The following is a 16,967-nucleotide window of genomic DNA, read 5'->3' as shown; positions in this document are numbered from 1 at the left end:
TCAGATAAAAACCGGTTTAACTTTTTCTTGTTTTTAGGTTAATTTTTAGTAATTAAATATGTTCCCTATGTTCGATATCGACTGTTAGTGCTACATTATTTGCAAGAAGGTATACTATCTTAAATCGTAATTGTTAGTTAGATAGTTTGTAAAACTAATAAGTGTAGTAATATTATGTATCAGTCGGGATCCAATTATTAATTAGATGTTATTTTGTGATTGTTAGTGCGGGGATGTTAGTGGGCCAGCAGCCAGGGATTCTTCTGCGAGATTCAGCAGTGTGAGGTGAGTTTCCTCACCATGTTTAGCGGGTCTAAGGCACCAATGTCGGCCCATGATCAGTCATGCTAGGATACTAGATGTATGTGTGACTCTAGTATGTGTATGTGCTCATATGCTTTGTATGTTGGGCAGGGCCCGTTATGCGAGTTTAGGCAGGGCTCGTTATACTCGGTGGGCGGGGCCCGATATACGAGTTTGGGCGGGGCCCGTTATACTCCGTGGGTGAGACCCGTTAAGTGTTTATTTATTTATGGTATGTGGTATGTTGGGAACTCACTAAGCTTTGTGCTTACGGTTTTCAGTTTATGTTTCAGGTACTTCTGGTTCCAAAGGGAAAAGCTCGGGATGATTGCAGAGCACCCACCATTCGTGTCACAACTAGTAAATTCGATGCCTTGTAAACATGGAACAATGATAACAAATGTGAACCAACAATATGAAAGCATGTAAGATGCTTATTCAATAACAAAAAACTTCAATCAAAAACTTCATACAAGCACTGCAAATAGTTAACAAAGAATTGGAAACCCTAGAAATCCCGGTTTAAGTCCATTCTGGACTAGGATTTCCTTATTGGACCCAATGGGCCAATAAGCTTCCAATTTGACTATCTTGGGCTTAGAACTCTTAAATGGGGTCTAATTGGACCCACTTCTATTTATTTTAATATTTTGGGCCATATTGCGCCTAGAATGAAATAAAATACTTTAATGGACCTCATTGGGCCATAACTAACCTAATTAGCCCTAATGAGCCATAAAAATCATTTCTTGAATTTTTTTTGGGGGGCAAGAATCATCTAATTAAGCCATAATATGGATTAAACACCAAAGGCCCAAAAATTTCCTTTTCTTTCTCTAATTCTCGGCCCAACCTCAAAGCATGAAGAAAGGAGAGTTGACTTTTGTGCCACCTCATTTTTATTTGCTGGGTCTCCATGCATGCAACTCATACTTCCAAGCAAACATCTCATCAAGGTCTCTCTCTTCCCCTCCCTTCTTCTCTCGGCTGAACACACACACACACACACACACTCACAAAATTTATCTTCATTCTCTCAAACTCTCACTAGAACATCCTTACACTCTCCCTCAAAAATTTCGAGAATCACAAGGGCTACAAAGAAATCTCTTCTTAATATCACAAATCTAAGGTAAGTTGATGTTTGATCCATTCTTTAACTCACTTCCTTTTATCAAAAATCATCTCTTAATCCATTCAAATTCATGATCTTGCATCTTAGAACCCACTAAGTTCGAGATCCATCCAAGAAACTTGCTAGGGCCAAAAATAGCACCAAATTTCTCCCAATCTTCTTCAAAACCGAAACCACAACTCAATGTGAGCTTCATACCCCTTTATTTTTTATTTTTCATGAGTTTTATGGGGTAGAATACAAGAAAATGTGTATATCTATGTGTATGTGTATGTTATGTGTGATTTGATGCATGTATGTGTGTGATTTCATGTGTTTTTGTGATGCATATGTTAAAAAAGGGGTGTAAACCCGAGATCTATGACATGAGAAAGGAAACAAACATAATGTAAGCTATTTTACACCAAACAAGTCAAGAATGATAGCCTATAAGGTTATGATGAACATATTCTAACATAAAACCCATTTTAGGGCTTAAATTGTCAAAAATACAAAACTTGGGTTACAAATCGACAAGTCACGGTTTCTTGAGGGTCAAAAGAGTCAAAACAATTTCTATAATCATTTTTCTGAATAATAGAACTTTCAAGGGACTTAAAATGTAAATTTTTAGCTTAATGGGCTAATTTTGGGCTTTTCGGCCCAATAAGCCTCAAAATGCGAAAAATGATAAATTTAAGGGGCTGAAATGAAAATTTATGTAAAACAGGGGGTAATTAGCATAACAAAATACTTTAAGGGTCAAAAATGCTTTTCACTGTCAAAAAGGACCAAAAATCCAAAGTTTTTAGATTTTGGGCCAAAACTGTAAAAGTTGAGAAAAATGGGGTTCTAACCGAGAAACACCATTCTGGAAGGGCTGAAGCTGCCAACAAATTAAATTTTGGGTTAGAACTGTCTTTTCAACAAGTTTATGATACAAAAGTGTCAAGAAAATGTTTTAAGGAACTAAAAATGAAATTCTTTTATATAAAAGGACCAAAAGTGTTATTTTTATAAAAGAAGGGTAGTGAAAAGGTCAAATTCCACTTTTAAACAAATTAATTCATTAATACAAAATACAAGATCCACGACTACCAACAAAACGGAAAAACAAATACACTTACAACAACAAATATCGTTACAAACGAGGTGATTCGGTCTCGAATCAATACAAAACAACAAGCGTTAAACCAAATCACCTAAATAAATACGCGATAACTACGATGAGCCAATTTACAAACTTTGGGCTTGGAAGTTTCAAATCATGCTTTTTGGGCCTTGCTAGCCCATTAACATGATCTTTGGGCCCAAAGGGAATATGCTTATGTGCTATTGGGCCTCCTATGACCCGATTTCATGTAAAAGGACTTCAATGGCTCTAATGTGCTATTGGGCCCTAGTGGCCCATTAGTGTTGCTAGTGAAGTCAAGAAATCAAATGCGAGTTGGGCCAACGTGCCTTTCGCATCCCCGACAGCCTAAAATAACTCACGGAAATAACGGGACTTCGTACTCCCCCTTTTCCTCGTTTGTTAGGCTTACGAGTAATCAAGATAAACAGATTTAGGACGTTAATCAAGAGTAATCATGGTTGTGGATTAAGTGAGTAGTAACGGGCAACGCCTTTAAGGATCATTCGAAAACTGTAGTTATAAACTAGTCATTTTCTAATGCGTGGTTATAACAACTCACAAACCCAAGTTAATCCAACGCCACCCGAGTAATCAAAATCATTCGTCGTGACGGTATAACAATTGAGAAATCACTGTATTTTATGTATTGGGAAAACATCGGGTTTTCCTAGGAAGTTCAACCTCTTCACTTGCGCGATTAATACTAAAGTTCAACATTTATACATGTTTTGAAAATCAACAAGCATATATTTACGGCTCTTCACACTTTTATTTTATAAACAATGATCTTTTCAGAAAATATCGGATTTTCTGGGTTTTACAAACTACACCAAATCATTTTATCACAACATTGCTTATGAACTCACCAACATTTCATATGTTGACGTTTTTCAAATTAACTTGTATTCTTAGGTAACAGGTAAACCGAAGAATAAGTACCAAGTAATGTCTGGGTGTTTTGCTTATGATATCTATCAGATAATCTATGTTATGAATTTGAAATGTTCAAAACAATGTACTGGATGTAAACAATATCAGTTGTATTATTTTAATGCATGGTGATGATTTATGTTAAGATTCATGTATATTCATTGTGATGGTATTCAATTTAAGTCACAAGAGCCCTCGGACATTCCGCTGTCTGGTTCGGGGTGTGACAATTTGATTCCGCATTTTGTGATTTACTCTAATGATTGTTGATGTATTGATACAATTTGTTAACCTTGGTTTTATGACAAGGATATGGTTTACTATTTTATCAATTTAAAAATGAAAATTTTTTGGTCTTATTTTTGGGACGTTATAGATATTATTATCCATTGATGATTTAATATATAAATCATATTTAATTTATTTACTTTATAAATTTTAAGAACCTAGTCTTCAATTTTAGGATGTTACATAATAATAATGAAAAAAAATTTTAATATAATATTACTAAAATAAGTTTTTAGTGTAAAATTTTAGCGTGTGGTTGGAGTGAAAACTTTATATTTGTGTTAAAAAGTCACAATTTTAGTGTTTCGTGGTTTTAGTTGGCCTAATACATGAGCATCAATGTTGGGAAACCCACTGGGATATTTCATCGAGATATCATATAGGAAGAAATAAATCAACATAAATGAAATTCTCTTTAAGAGCTCGTAAATTTTATCACAGCCTTTGTGCATTCCGACATGTTTGGCCAATTCATTTGGAAGTACAACCGATTCAAAGTCAGCATATGTAATTTTCTTCTAGTCAATGTTTACCTATGGTTAAGTTGTAGACATGATTCTACCACATATCTGAAATCTATAATGGATTGTTTGATGGTGGCTTCACGTGAATATGAGAGAGACGGATTAGAGAGGTGATGGATGATTATGTTTTATAATGTTTGTTCGTAGATGGAACAGAAATAGCTAGGCGAAGAAGATCAGTAATGGGGATGACATTTTCCATTGAGAAGGAGAGGGGACGAGAGGTGCGAGGTCTAGGGTTGTTGAGACTAAGAAATCAAAAACTAGGGAGGAAATCCACCAACCTTCTTCTCCGCCACGACACCACCAGAAGTAATATGAAAATGGATTTCTGAAAGAATCATGGAATATGATGGGGAGAGTCGTCGGGGTTGGGTGAGTTACAAGGCTTCAGATTGCCAATGAGATGGTTGGACATGTTCTCGCTCTACATTACCTTCGTGTTGTATCTACGTCACCGAAGACTGTGTGGTCAGTTGTCTTCTCCGGTGGCGGTGGCGGCGAAGTCTGAGTTCTGAACCAAGAGATAAAGGGAGAAGTCTTGATTGTTGAGTCCTTGAGGGGAAAGAGACATACCACGTTTTGGTATTGGGTATGATTATGGAGTGAGCCCTTTAAAATTATTATTTCTTTAAACTAAAACTAATAATAAAAATTCTAAAATAAAATAAGAAAGGGTAAAGTCATTTCAAGTTCGACAATAAATAAAGTTGCAAAAAATAAATAAATAATACTATAAGGACGTTCCGAATTTAAAAAAATTAATTAATTAATTATGGTCCAAACATAAAAACTACCCTAAACCACGGGTACTATTAGTGTAATTTACCCCTTTTTTTCGTTATTCCATTAGTCGTTGTTGGTTGTTCACCATCTGAGATATGAACGGTCTGTCACAGTAAATTCCAACAACGTACACTTGACCGGACATGGCTCTATTTACTATTTAGATCTTGGTACCTGAATTAAAAAATTGAACCTATAAATTTAATGCAACCAATATTTGATATAATAAATCACCAAAAAGAATATAAAAATAAAATAAAAAAATACACCTTATCATCTTGGTTCTACTTGAGAGCTACATACTGATCAACTCATCCCCAAAAGACTGTCATCATTTTCATGAATAAATTACCTCAAAATTCGCATAACCGCCATCGCTGAAGGTTGTTGCTCATGCTGATCGATTCGGTTTCTGCTCTCTCTCTCTGCTTACTTTAATTGAGCTCTATACACAATCAAGGAAGTGACTTCACAGATTTGTGTTTTCAATCGAGGAAGAGACTTAACAGTTAACAGGTTGTTGCATCGTCTGTCTTATGTGATTCTTTTTGTTAAGGCTTATTTTACGAGACTCTGTGAATGACGATCGAGCTGATCACTATTAGCAGGAGGTCGATTAAATTTTTGAATTTTAATTGGTGTGAGAAGAATTTAGATGATGAATATTACTGTTCCTGAATTCGAAGCGGACGAGGATTACTTAATTCAGGGGTCGCCCAAGACATCGATAATGTATCACTTCCTATTATTAATTTGAATTTGTTGATCACGTTGTTCTAGTTATTAAGAAAACAGTGCTTCTATGTTTAATTTCGATTATACGTATCTGTAGGGGTGGAGATGAAGATGTCATGGAGCTGCTATGGCAAAATGGTCAAGTGGTGATGCAGAGCCGAAATCAGAGATCAGTCGGGAATAAGAAGCCAGAAATGAGGCCGCCGGTGGGCAGTAGAGACATCCGATCCTCCGTCGTTGAAGAAGAGACGGGGCCTTCTGACTTGTTCATGCAAGAAGACGAGATGGCCTCTTGGCTTCATTACCCCGTCGACGACAATACGTTAGAAGGCTATCTATACAGTAACGATCTCCTCTATCCTACGCCGCCATCCTCTACTCCCGTGACCACCACCCCTTGCTCCCTCCCACCGCCTCCACCTCCGTCCATAATGATTCCTTCTCCTCGCCCACCGGTCGCCCCAATCAGGCGCGTGGAATTGGAATCAGGACAACCCAAGTATCCAAATTTCTTGCATTTCTCGAGGCCTAATAAACTCAGAACTCCAGAATCAGGCCCTTCTAGTTCGAACGAGACCCCGGCGGTAGCAGCACCGGAATCAAGGGCTTCGCGTGTGTCGGATAAACTGACGCCGGTTTCTGCAGCGAACATAGGACGTAGCGCAGCAGGTACATCATCGGCGGGGAGGGAAATAGAGACATGTGAACGAAGCGTGACGTCATCTCCGGGTTCGGGTGGCTCAGGAGCAAGCGGCAGTGTAGACCCATCTTCTCAAACGCCACCGCCACCAACAACCGATGATCATCGGAAGCGCAAGGGCAGAGATACGTACGACACCGAATGTCACAGTGAGGTACGTAACTACTCGACTTTTACAATAATTTTTTTAAAAAAATTAATAAATAAACTTGACGGAAAATGTGTCTACACTCTACATGATGTCTGATGACGCATTTGTGTGCAATTAGATACTTGTACACTCGGATGTCTTTTACCTCTTCTAGCATTGCATGGAGGGTTGTACCCTCGATTCTCGTAAGAGGGGTGTCGTGTTCTGAAATTCTTTAAATGAACAGTGAAAATTTGTTGGGAATTAAAGAAGAAAATGGGAGGATAAATAAAGAAGATCATTCAACAATTAGATTTTGTTTGTCCACAAATTTGGGGGTTTTCTGTTTCTAGCTTCTTCTCTCTCTGTTGTGTGCGTGTGTCGTTTAGCAGTATCACTGCAATGAGCCTATACACTACTTCCTAGACAAAATCATGATTTCAGAAACAAATCTTCGTGAAGACTATATATTATATTATTTTATCGACATTCTACATATGATATCATATACCAAACACTATACGTCTATAGCTACGAATTCAAGCTGTATATAAGGAATTTGATAGGTTTTTATTAAAGTTTACGAGGCAATTGAAATGCTGAAGTTTAAAGCATTAGGATATATAATTAATAAAATGTATGGCAGTGATAGTTTTAAGGCTAAAGGGTGTGGTAATATTTATTTTAATATTTTGGTTAGTAAATAAGGTTGTTGAAATAAAGATACCTTGACATTTACTCTTTTTATATGGATTGTCCAATTCATAAAGAAAAATAAAACAAATCACCCATATTAATTAATATATATTTGTTTCAAATAACTCAAGGATGGAAAAAATTGAAACAAATGATTTATCTTCTATATTGATCGGGTGGAAACATGCCTGCGATATATTACCGTCGGTAAAAGAATGAGCACGGGGTGGTGTTTGCCGTCAGCAACACCCTCCACGTAAGATTATCGTGGGTATAAGTCCATCCACACCGTATAGTCTGATAGATATATTTACAAAATATATGTAATAGTATCCTTTCGGGTATGGTAGTGGTATATATCCTCAAGTTCCAATGTATTCTTGGTTTTTTGGGGTTATAATATTTTTGTGGGGACTCAGTGCCACGTCACACTATGGATGTCAAGGTGGCAGACAAGAGTGTCACGTGTATTACGTATGTAGGGATACACAAGTTCCCGCAACATGTTTATGTACAGAGAGTACGAGCAGAATGAAACAAAAATCTGGTTATTTATATGAGTGTGAATACGTCAAAATTGAGAACATATAAATCCAAAGTGATAAAAATAAAACTAGTGGTCAGGGACTCATTGGAGATTGAGCTGCTCATGATATCAGCAAACATGTAGCCCTAGTGGCACTGTGGCAGTGGTGTGGGTTATTTATGTCTTTATGCAACTTACTCGTTATTATACAAAATATACCGTATGGGGCCAATCTCTTAGAGCCATATAAGTTGCAGACTGTTGACGTCATCACACACTTATTAGCAATGCTAGGTGCAATTATTTAGCCTTGTTTGTTAAGGTACACGGTACTCAACTTGATACAACTAATTGAACCCGAACATAACTAAGACCGGAAGGAAGCTAGGAGTCCCTTCTCATAAAAAAAATGACATTGAAATGATTGTCTTGTCAAGTCCATTTCCATCTAGTCAATCCAGTCTAGTTCTATTTAGTAAAGTTCTATATGCATACAAAATTTGATGAGAAATATCAAGTGGGACCATGCTTCGAATTTATCCCTTGTATTTTTATCATGTTTAAGTAGCTAGGTGTTCTCCCATTTGGGGTTGCAAATCATTTGATTTACAATGTGAACTTGATGTATGTGACCTCTCATGGGACACACTTTTACTTGTCACCGAAGGGATCATCTTTATACAATGCCCAACATATTTTTACTATTCAAATATTTGAATTTGACCAATTAATTTAGTGTTGAAAACAAAGGCTTAGATTTCATTTTCTTTTTTTGGATGAATTGTCCGTTGCTTGAGGGTAAATTGACAATGGGTAAATCCAATTAGCAAAATTGATGGAGCTTTTAGCGGCAAAAGGGACATATATAGTGGGTTCATGATTATTTTGTAACTTTTGTACGTTGTTATGGAATCATACTAATTAACTTGAATAAAGTCAGTAAAGATCTACTTTAGATATAATAATTAGTTGATAAACTGTCCGTTAAACATAGTTAACCAACAAATACGATTTATAGCTTTAGTTTCTAGTTTAAATAACTCCACAGTAACAAGTCATTTTTGTTGTTCTTGCTGTATATTTGAGATTTTGATCTTTTGGGTTATTTTTCACATGAAGGACGTTGAGTTCGGGTGTCTAGATGCAAAGAAGCAATCACACGGATCGACCTCCACGAAAAGGTCCCGTGCTGCAGAGGTCCACAATCTCTCAGAGAGGGTTAGTACTTCACTCTTATCGGTCAAAATTTGAAAGTTGACCATGTGTTAATATTCGTTTTTTTTTTAATAATTAAATATGTAGAGACGTCGAGATAGGATTAATGAAAAAATGAAGGCCTTGCAAGAACTAATACCTCGTTCCAATAAGGTATGTGGTACATTCATATATAATATATTCATTCTTTTCATTTTCAATATAAAACGTTTGCTTTTACTCTAAACATCTTCTAAATCGAAATTTAATGATTTTAGTCCGACAAAGCTTCGATGCTGGACGAAGCAATTGAATACTTGAAGTCTCTTCAAATGCAAGTTCAGGTATACATAATCTATGCTTATACTTTCTGCAAAAATGCTGTTTTAATTTCCAATGACCCCTATATAATTAAGCCAACGCAAACCACATAGGAGCATAAGAAAGTGCACAACAGCCTGCTAGGTGTTAGGTGGCTGAGGTAAAAACTCAGTGTCCACATGGATCATAAGAAACTATATATGACACTACTACTTGACTTTTTTTTTTTGCAGATGATGTCGATGGGATGCAACATGGTTCCTATGATGTTCCCAGGTGTCCAACAATACATGCCGCCCATGGCAATGGGGATGGGGATGGGGATGGGGATGGGGATGAGCATGAGCATGGACATGGGGATGAACCATGTCATGGTTCCATATCCCGCCATTCTTCCAGGTTCGTCGGTACTCCCCAGCCCGGGTACTCATATGGGCCCACGTTTCCCGGTTCCCGGATTTAACATCCATCCAGTTAATGCCACGTGTCCTGCAACGAGTCAAGCCACTAACCTCTCAGCTCCAATGATGAGTTCATTTCCTCTACGTAATCAAAACCAACCACAAGTTCCAAATTTCGCTGATCCGTTTCAACAGTACATTGGTCTACGACATCAAACACCATCACCGCTTCCTCAGGCATTTTTCACCTTTTTATTCAACAATGTTTAACTTAAGTTTTTTAATAATTTATATAACTGACACAAATTGTCGTCGTCTATAATAGCAGAATCATCAAGAAGGGATGGCCCCCACTGCAACGAAGCCAAGCAGCAGCAAAGATCCTATCGACCCAGATCATCACCAAAACGGTACATATATAGCTAGCTTATGTGAATTTACAGGAAAAAGGGCAAGTAGTTTATTTATTAGGTAATATTCATTGATTTTCAGGTTGATTATGGAGCGGTTATTCACGAAACAGGCTTCTTAGCCAACTAAATTTTGTAGCGTAAGAGCTAGGATCCGTGTAACGTGTAATTATACAAAATGCTAAAAAAAAAAAAAAAAAAAAAGCTTTCTTTCTTTTTATTTTATTTTCTTTACCATTACCAACATATATGTACCACTGATTCCCCCACGTCTCGAGTAGATTCTTGACTAGAATCATGGTATACAACAATAGAAAATGTGATGGAATGACACGTTTTTACTTTTTACTGCATTAATATTGTTCTTTGTCGTGATTTTTAACGAGTTTGGAACCCAAAACTCGATTCTTGATGTGCTGGAATTAACCCAGCTAAACATGTGTGGTCGATATGGGTGTTGCAATCATTGTCGATGTTTTGTTGGTTTCGGAATCTTTTGGATGTCAAGTTTGTGGCCAATTGCCAATAATGCCTTGTGGTATGATGCTTTTTTGGGAATTGTTTTTGGGCAGTCAACTTATCAGGCCCCATATATAGAGGGAATTCAGTAGCTAAACCTTATGTGTTTACATTTTTTCTTCTATAAAATATACTATTAAATAACAAACTAACTTATTATTTTACTATAATTTCGTTATTTAATTTTTTTACTTGACGTTAGGCATTGTGGTGTTTGATTTTTTATTTTAAGTGCATTTGGATAAAGATATTTTGGTCAATTAGTGTTTGTCAACCCAAATGGATAAGAGACACAAATGTAATACAACGGATAAGTCCACCATCCAGCCATCTACTTCCAACTATACCATTGTATTCTTTCTCAACTTGAAATGAATTCAATGGAACTTACATTAAATCCAAATCACTTGAACTTATTCGAATTAAATTTAACATACATGCATTTTTTAGGGTTAATGTAGAGCTTTTGAGAATTTTGGGAGTTTTTAGTTTTTTAAGTAAAAATCTGAAAAGAAAAAAAAATCGTTTAACAGTAGGAGCTTTTAGCTTTCATTTTAAACAAAAATCTAACTCTTAAGTAGTTTTTGGTAGCTTTTAGTTTTTAGTTGTATCTAATTCTAAACATTTAAAAGCTAATAGGTTTTTGTCAAACACATGTGCATAAATAAAAGTTATAACTACAGCTACCAACTAGTTTTGTCAAACACTCATTATATTTTCGAATGATACAACTCTTATCCCATTGGCTCTTCTTACACCAAGAAACACAAATTTGTGGCTTTTGTAGTCTAAATTCACCATTTTGTGGATTGGAATATGATTGTGAACGTCATGCTTACCCATCGTTTTAAAAATCGTGAGAAACACACGCCTTGAGGCGAAGCAGACACAGGTCGAACTAGAGGGGCCACCTCTGTGGTTGGATTTGATACGTACGCCTCATACTAGCGAAGCGTAGAGGAATCGGTAGAGGTGGTACGTTTTTTAGAAGCGTACGCCCTTGAATTTTGTTTTTTTTTTACTTTTCGACGTCGACTTCTTTTTACCTTTGTTTTATTCACCGGTTTTATAATAAAAATGAAAACCAATTTCATTTATTGACCTAATCCACTCATTTGCTCACTCTAAAACGCCGCTTCTCTCTTCTTCTCAAAATCGCATCCCACCTGGTTCTACACTTCTCACTTCTGGTCGAAGGTTTGCTCACTTTCAAGTAGAGGTGGCAAAAATCGACCCAACCCACCAACCCAACCCAAAATTAGCGGGTTAGGTTGAGATTTTCAACTTATTTAACTTAAATGGGTCAACTCATCTAACCCATTTAATTAAATAGGTTGGGTTGGATAAGAACTATCAACTCGTTTTCAACTCATCAACCCATTTAACTTTAATATATATATTTAATTTAATATTATTTGAATATTATCATGTATTAATCAAAGTATTAATTTGTAAAGACAAAATTGCAACAATGGTCCCTGTGGTATGTATTTTTTGGGGTTTCAATCCAAACCTTGACTTTTTTGGATTCATGGTCCTTTTGGCTTAGTTTGTACATAGAATTTGTCCCCCGACTTAACTTCTGTTATGTTATTGTTGTTAACCCCCTCATGTAGCTCCCACATGAGGGTATATTTGTCTTTTCACTTATAAGGGACCATTTTTGCACCTAAAAGAATATATCCTCCTTTTTTAAAAGAAAAAAATTAATACCTGTTTATTTATTTTAATAATTAAAAAAAATAAAAGAGGTCTCTCTCTCTCTCTCTCTCATTTTTGTGTTAGATCAGGAAACCCATCAGCACCTCGTTCTAAACTCTTTTTCACGATCCCTTTCCTCTATTCCTTGCCAAAAACCCATCAACACCACCACCATCATCACCATTGTTGTTCACCTTCATTGTCACGTCACCATCAAAACCCAACTCCATGTTGCTCACCAACATACTTTACCTCCGATTGTTGCTATCTGATACAAACACTTACAGAAAGAGAAAGGGTAATTTCACCTACAACTTAAGATCTTTTTGTAAATACCAACACACACGTACAAAAAGACCCAAGATCTTTGTGTGAATGAGCTTTCTGAAGTTCCAGTCATCGCTTGGGTGTTATACAGCATCTTTCAACCGGCGGTTAACCCGGTCAACAAGATGAGGAATAAATGAGTGGTGGTTAGAATCCGATCAGGCACTCCAAGTCCGATCAGGTCTGTTAGAATCATTTCCCTATTACATTAGTTTCTCTTTGTTGTGAAAGTAGGTCACGAAGATCAACACAATCACACCCAAACTGTACACATCAGTTTTTTTGTTTGATTTTTTGAGCTTTGAAATCGATTCATATTTCTGGGTAAAGATGATGAACAAATGATGACCAGAGGATCAAGGTTAATTAAAATCAACATATCAATGAAAATGAATAGCAAAAGATCAGCATACCACAAGGACCAAACATGTAATTTACTCTAAAGAATTATAAATTGAAGCAAATAACTACATATAGACAAAGGTTAAGGCATATCAAAGATTCAGGTCTCTAGTCTCGACTGATATTCTATATGTTCTTTAACTTCAAGGGTTGTTGATTGTTGATGATAATGGGGGATGTGATCATCGGCTCAACATGATCCGATTCAGGATCATGTAGTGGCAAAAGAGGGGCTGCGTCGGGGTCAGATTGAATACGTTCAACGATCTGATACGGTGGAGAATGGAGGATCCATGTTGATTAAAATCGATTGGGATTTTTCCTTTTGATCTTCTATTTTATTATGGTTGGGTAAGTTGGAGGTGAAGAGAATGGTTCCAGTCATGATATTGAGGAAGACGAAGAGGACACTGGGAGTGAATTTGGAGATTCGGGAAATCTAAGAGAGTGGGGTGGAGGATGAATTGTTATCATTCAAGAAGAAGTCAAGACAACGACAATAGAATGTACCATATTAGTAAATGATGGACTATTGGATTCGGGAAATCCAAGTTTAATGCATGAGTTAAGAACTTGGATCCTTCAAGAAGAAGTCAAGACAACGACAATAATGGCAGATGGCATAAAAGCAACTTGGAAGACAATCGAGGTGTCATTGTTATCATTGTTATCAGATGGTTGGTCATACATGAGAAACCGAAGTCTGATCAACTTTTTGGTCAACAATCAATATGTAACTGTTTTTTTTAGAACTATTGATGCATCATATTGCATAAAAATGCTCAAAAAAATTTAAGTTTCTTGATGAAGTTGTTGAAGAAATCAGGGAAGATATTGTTGTTCAAGTAGTAAGCAACAATGCTAGTGCATACAAATCTGTTGGAGCATTGTTAATGGAGAAGAGAAAAAAAGAAACTTGTATTGGACCCCATGTGCAGCTCACTGCATCGATTTGATGCTTGAAAAAATCAGTGATTTGACTCAACATAAAAATGTTTTGCTTAAAGCAAAAAAAGGTTAGCAATTTCGTCTACAACCATCAATGTGTGTTAAGTTTATCCCGGAAGATTCTAAAGAAAGATCTACTTGACCGGCCACCACAAGATTCGCCACGACTTTTCTGAATATAATTTACGAATCAAAACAAAAATGACAACAAATGTTTGTTTCAAACGAATGGGGGTCATCTTCTTGGGCTAAGAAACCCGATGGTAAAGAGATTAAAAAAAATTATGGATGAAAGAAATTGTTGGCCTAAAGTGGTTTATTCCATGAAAATTACAATGTCACTTGTTCAAGTTTTAAGGCTTGTTGATGGGGAGCAAACACCAGCAATGGGATTTATTTATGGGGCGATGGACGGGTGCAAAGAAAAAATAGCAAAGAACTTGGATAACAACATCGCTTCTTATAAAGAGATCTGGGACATTATCGATACAAAAGGGGAGATGCAAATGCATTGTGATATGCACGTGGCTGCCTACTACTTAAATCCACAATATCGATGGAGTCCCAATGTTTTCGAGCATCCGGAGATTAAGCGAGGATTGTACGATGTCATGGAAAGGCTCATGAAGGATACGGCAGTTTATTTGAAGATTGAAGATCAACTCGTTGCTTACAAAGAAAAAAAATAGGATTGTTTGGATATAAAGGTTCTTTATCGCATATAAGACACATCCACCTGGTATATTATTACCTAATTTTGTATATTATTACCTATTTTTCATAGTTATAGTTTTTATTTTATATAAATTTAGATTACTTATTAACTTTTCTGTAAACATATATAGTTACATGGTGGGGGAATATGGATACGATGTTCCGGAACTCAAGTCCTTTGCAATAAAGGTTTTGGGTATTATGTGTTCAGCTTCGGCTTGTGAATGTAATTGGAGTATGTTCAATCAAATCCATACAAAGAGACGCAACCAGTTAAACACCGAAAGAATGAACAACTTGGTTTACATCATGTACAATAAAAAGTTGAAGCAAAAGTTCATTAAGAGGACTAAATTAAAAGAAAATGACCCCTTAGTTGTTGAACAAGTATTGTCGGATGATGAGTGGATAGCCGCCCCAAGTGATGGTGAGGAAGATGACATTGGAGGTGGCGGGGAACTAGGGGAGGAAGATGGCGGGGCAATTGGAAGACCTAGAGGTGGCGGGATAACCGAAAGACTGAGAGGTGGCGGGACAATTGGGGAAGGAAGTGGAACTAGAAAACAGAAAAATGTTAAAGTGAATTTGATTGATGAGGATGACGGGGTTCAATGGGGTCAAGAAGATGAGGGTGACCTGTTAGAAAGTGATGTGAATGATGTTGATTATTATATTTGAACTTGATTACTAACTTTTGTGTTTCCTATGTGGCAGTGTCTTTTGAAGTTTTAGATTTTTTTATGTTTTTGAATGTCTTTTGAAGTTTTATACTTTTTAATGGATTTCATGGTTAAATTAGCTAAAAAGATATGTTTAGCATTTTATTTTTTATAAAATATATAATTTTATATTTTTTTAGTCCGCTTCGACCTTACGTCCCACTCCGCCTCGAGGCTTATGCCTCGTGATGGGGAGGGAAAACGTTTCAAGGCGCAATTTCGTACTTTAAAACCTTGTGCTTACCTACACTCTAACATCCATATAATATCATGTTTTCAAAGGGTGAAGTTGGACTTCTATGTTTGTTTAACGCATTATGTTTGGTGTGTAGGTAGGAGGCAACTGTCTCTTATTTTATTGACAGGGTAATCATTGAATTCTTTATTATTAAATTAGAAATCTCTAATAAAGTCCAAATATTTTAGTAAAAATTTATGAATAAATCTTAAATTAAATTTTATTTACAGAAAAACTTCGAAAAAACTTTTTTTGGTCGGTTTCACAAATTCATTTGAAATCCGTCTTTTTTCGTTAATATGGTCAAATATTGAGATTTTCTAAAAATTACTCTATTCTTAACCAATAACAAAAAATATTTAGACTTTTCTGAAAATTATATTGGAACTAATGTATATTATTATTAACAAATCTTCCTATATTAATAAAAAACAATTATTAGTGACACTTGTTATTTTCTTATAATCTATGTTTTCTTTTCAAACGCTCTATAAAAATGACACTTGGCATTTTCTCGTAATTTTATATTTTTTAAAAAGTATTGATGTTAATAATAAGTTAGACAGTTATTTATTCAACTCGTAGAATTTAAGAGATTTAAATTAGTACTGAAGAAGTTTTTGTTATGATTGATAGAAGTATTGATGTTAATACTTATTGTTATGATTGATATATATATATATATATATATATATATATATATATATATATATATATATATATATATATATATATATATATATATATATGGAAAAGTTCAATAGAGAACCATTATTATTCAAGGAACCAAGGAACCAAACCAAATAGTCGGAATTTAAAGCGATCAACGGCAAAAGGAAGGGTTGTAAATTATTATAATGGACGCACATGTACCGGATTATAATAAAACTCACTTCCTTTTTTTCATTTAAAATTTTTTGTAGGCCAAGTTTTTTATCGAAAAAAAAATTCGAATATACCGTTGTTCATGATTTTTCGTTCTCTTTCCATAGAGATCCATGATGATATATAAAAAACGAACTTTTTTTTCAAAAAAAACCCACTTAATTTTCTTATTTTTTTCAATATTTAAGCTTTTTTTTATAAAAAAAACTAATTATACCAAAAATATTAATTTTTTGTACTCTATTAATAAACATCAACACCAATAATAAAATAAAATAAAAAAAAAAAAAAAACCTCGAACAGTGTAGATTCACACTATGA

At 35.5% G+C, this 16,967-nt stretch overlaps 1 protein-coding gene across 3 annotated transcripts; it reads left to right on the top strand.

Moving 5' to 3' along the window:
• The first annotated feature begins 5,357 nt into the window (after nt 1-5,357).
• Nucleotides 5,358-10,568, top strand: PIL5 (phytochrome interacting factor 3-like 5). 3 transcript variants are annotated; one of them, XM_079003857.1, is made up of 9 exons: nt 5,359-5,596; nt 5,689-5,812; nt 5,913-6,669; nt 8,987-9,085; nt 9,170-9,235; nt 9,340-9,405; nt 9,616-10,020; nt 10,109-10,193; nt 10,276-10,568. In XM_079003857.1, exons 2-9 carry the CDS (start codon nt 5,736-5,738, stop codon nt 10,278-10,280), a joined length of 1,560 nt encoding a protein of 519 aa, XP_078859983.1. In that variant the 5' UTR covers nt 5,359-5,596; nt 5,689-5,735; the 3' UTR covers nt 10,281-10,568. The 3 variants fall into 3 exon arrangements, with proteins under 3 accessions (XP_078859985.1, XP_078859983.1, XP_078859984.1); XM_079003859.1 differs by lacking the exon at nt 5,689-5,812 and having other exon boundaries at nt 5,358-5,596; XM_079003858.1 differs by having other exon boundaries at nt 5,360-5,812; nt 10,112-10,193.
• Nucleotides 10,569-16,967: the final 6,399 nt, after the last annotated feature.

Source organism: Lactuca serriola, chromosome 5, assembly GCF_051521515.1.
Source record: "Lactuca serriola cultivar US96UC23 chromosome 5, Lser_US96UC23_V15, whole genome shotgun sequence".
Lineage (NCBI taxonomy): Eukaryota > Viridiplantae > Streptophyta > Magnoliopsida > Asterales > Asteraceae > Lactuca > Lactuca serriola.
The sequence above is the reverse complement of the archived record's forward strand: the minus strand, read 5'-3'. Positions and strand labels throughout refer to the sequence as shown.

What these genes read in the sequence shown, in the direction of transcription:
- PIL5 (XM_079003857.1), top strand. Translation starts at nt 5,736, where the DNA reads ATGATGAATATTACTGTTCCTGAATTCGAAGCGGACGAGGATTACTTA. An exon ending in TCCACAATCTCTCAGAGAGG is followed by an intron (nt 9,086 to 9,169) that starts GTTAGTACTTCA and finishes TTAAATATGTAG; the next exon opens with AGACGTCGAGATAGGATTAA. An exon ending in TAATACCTCGTTCCAATAAG is followed by an intron (nt 9,236 to 9,339) that starts GTATGTGGTACA and finishes TAATGATTTTAG; the next exon opens with TCCGACAAAGCTTCGATGCT.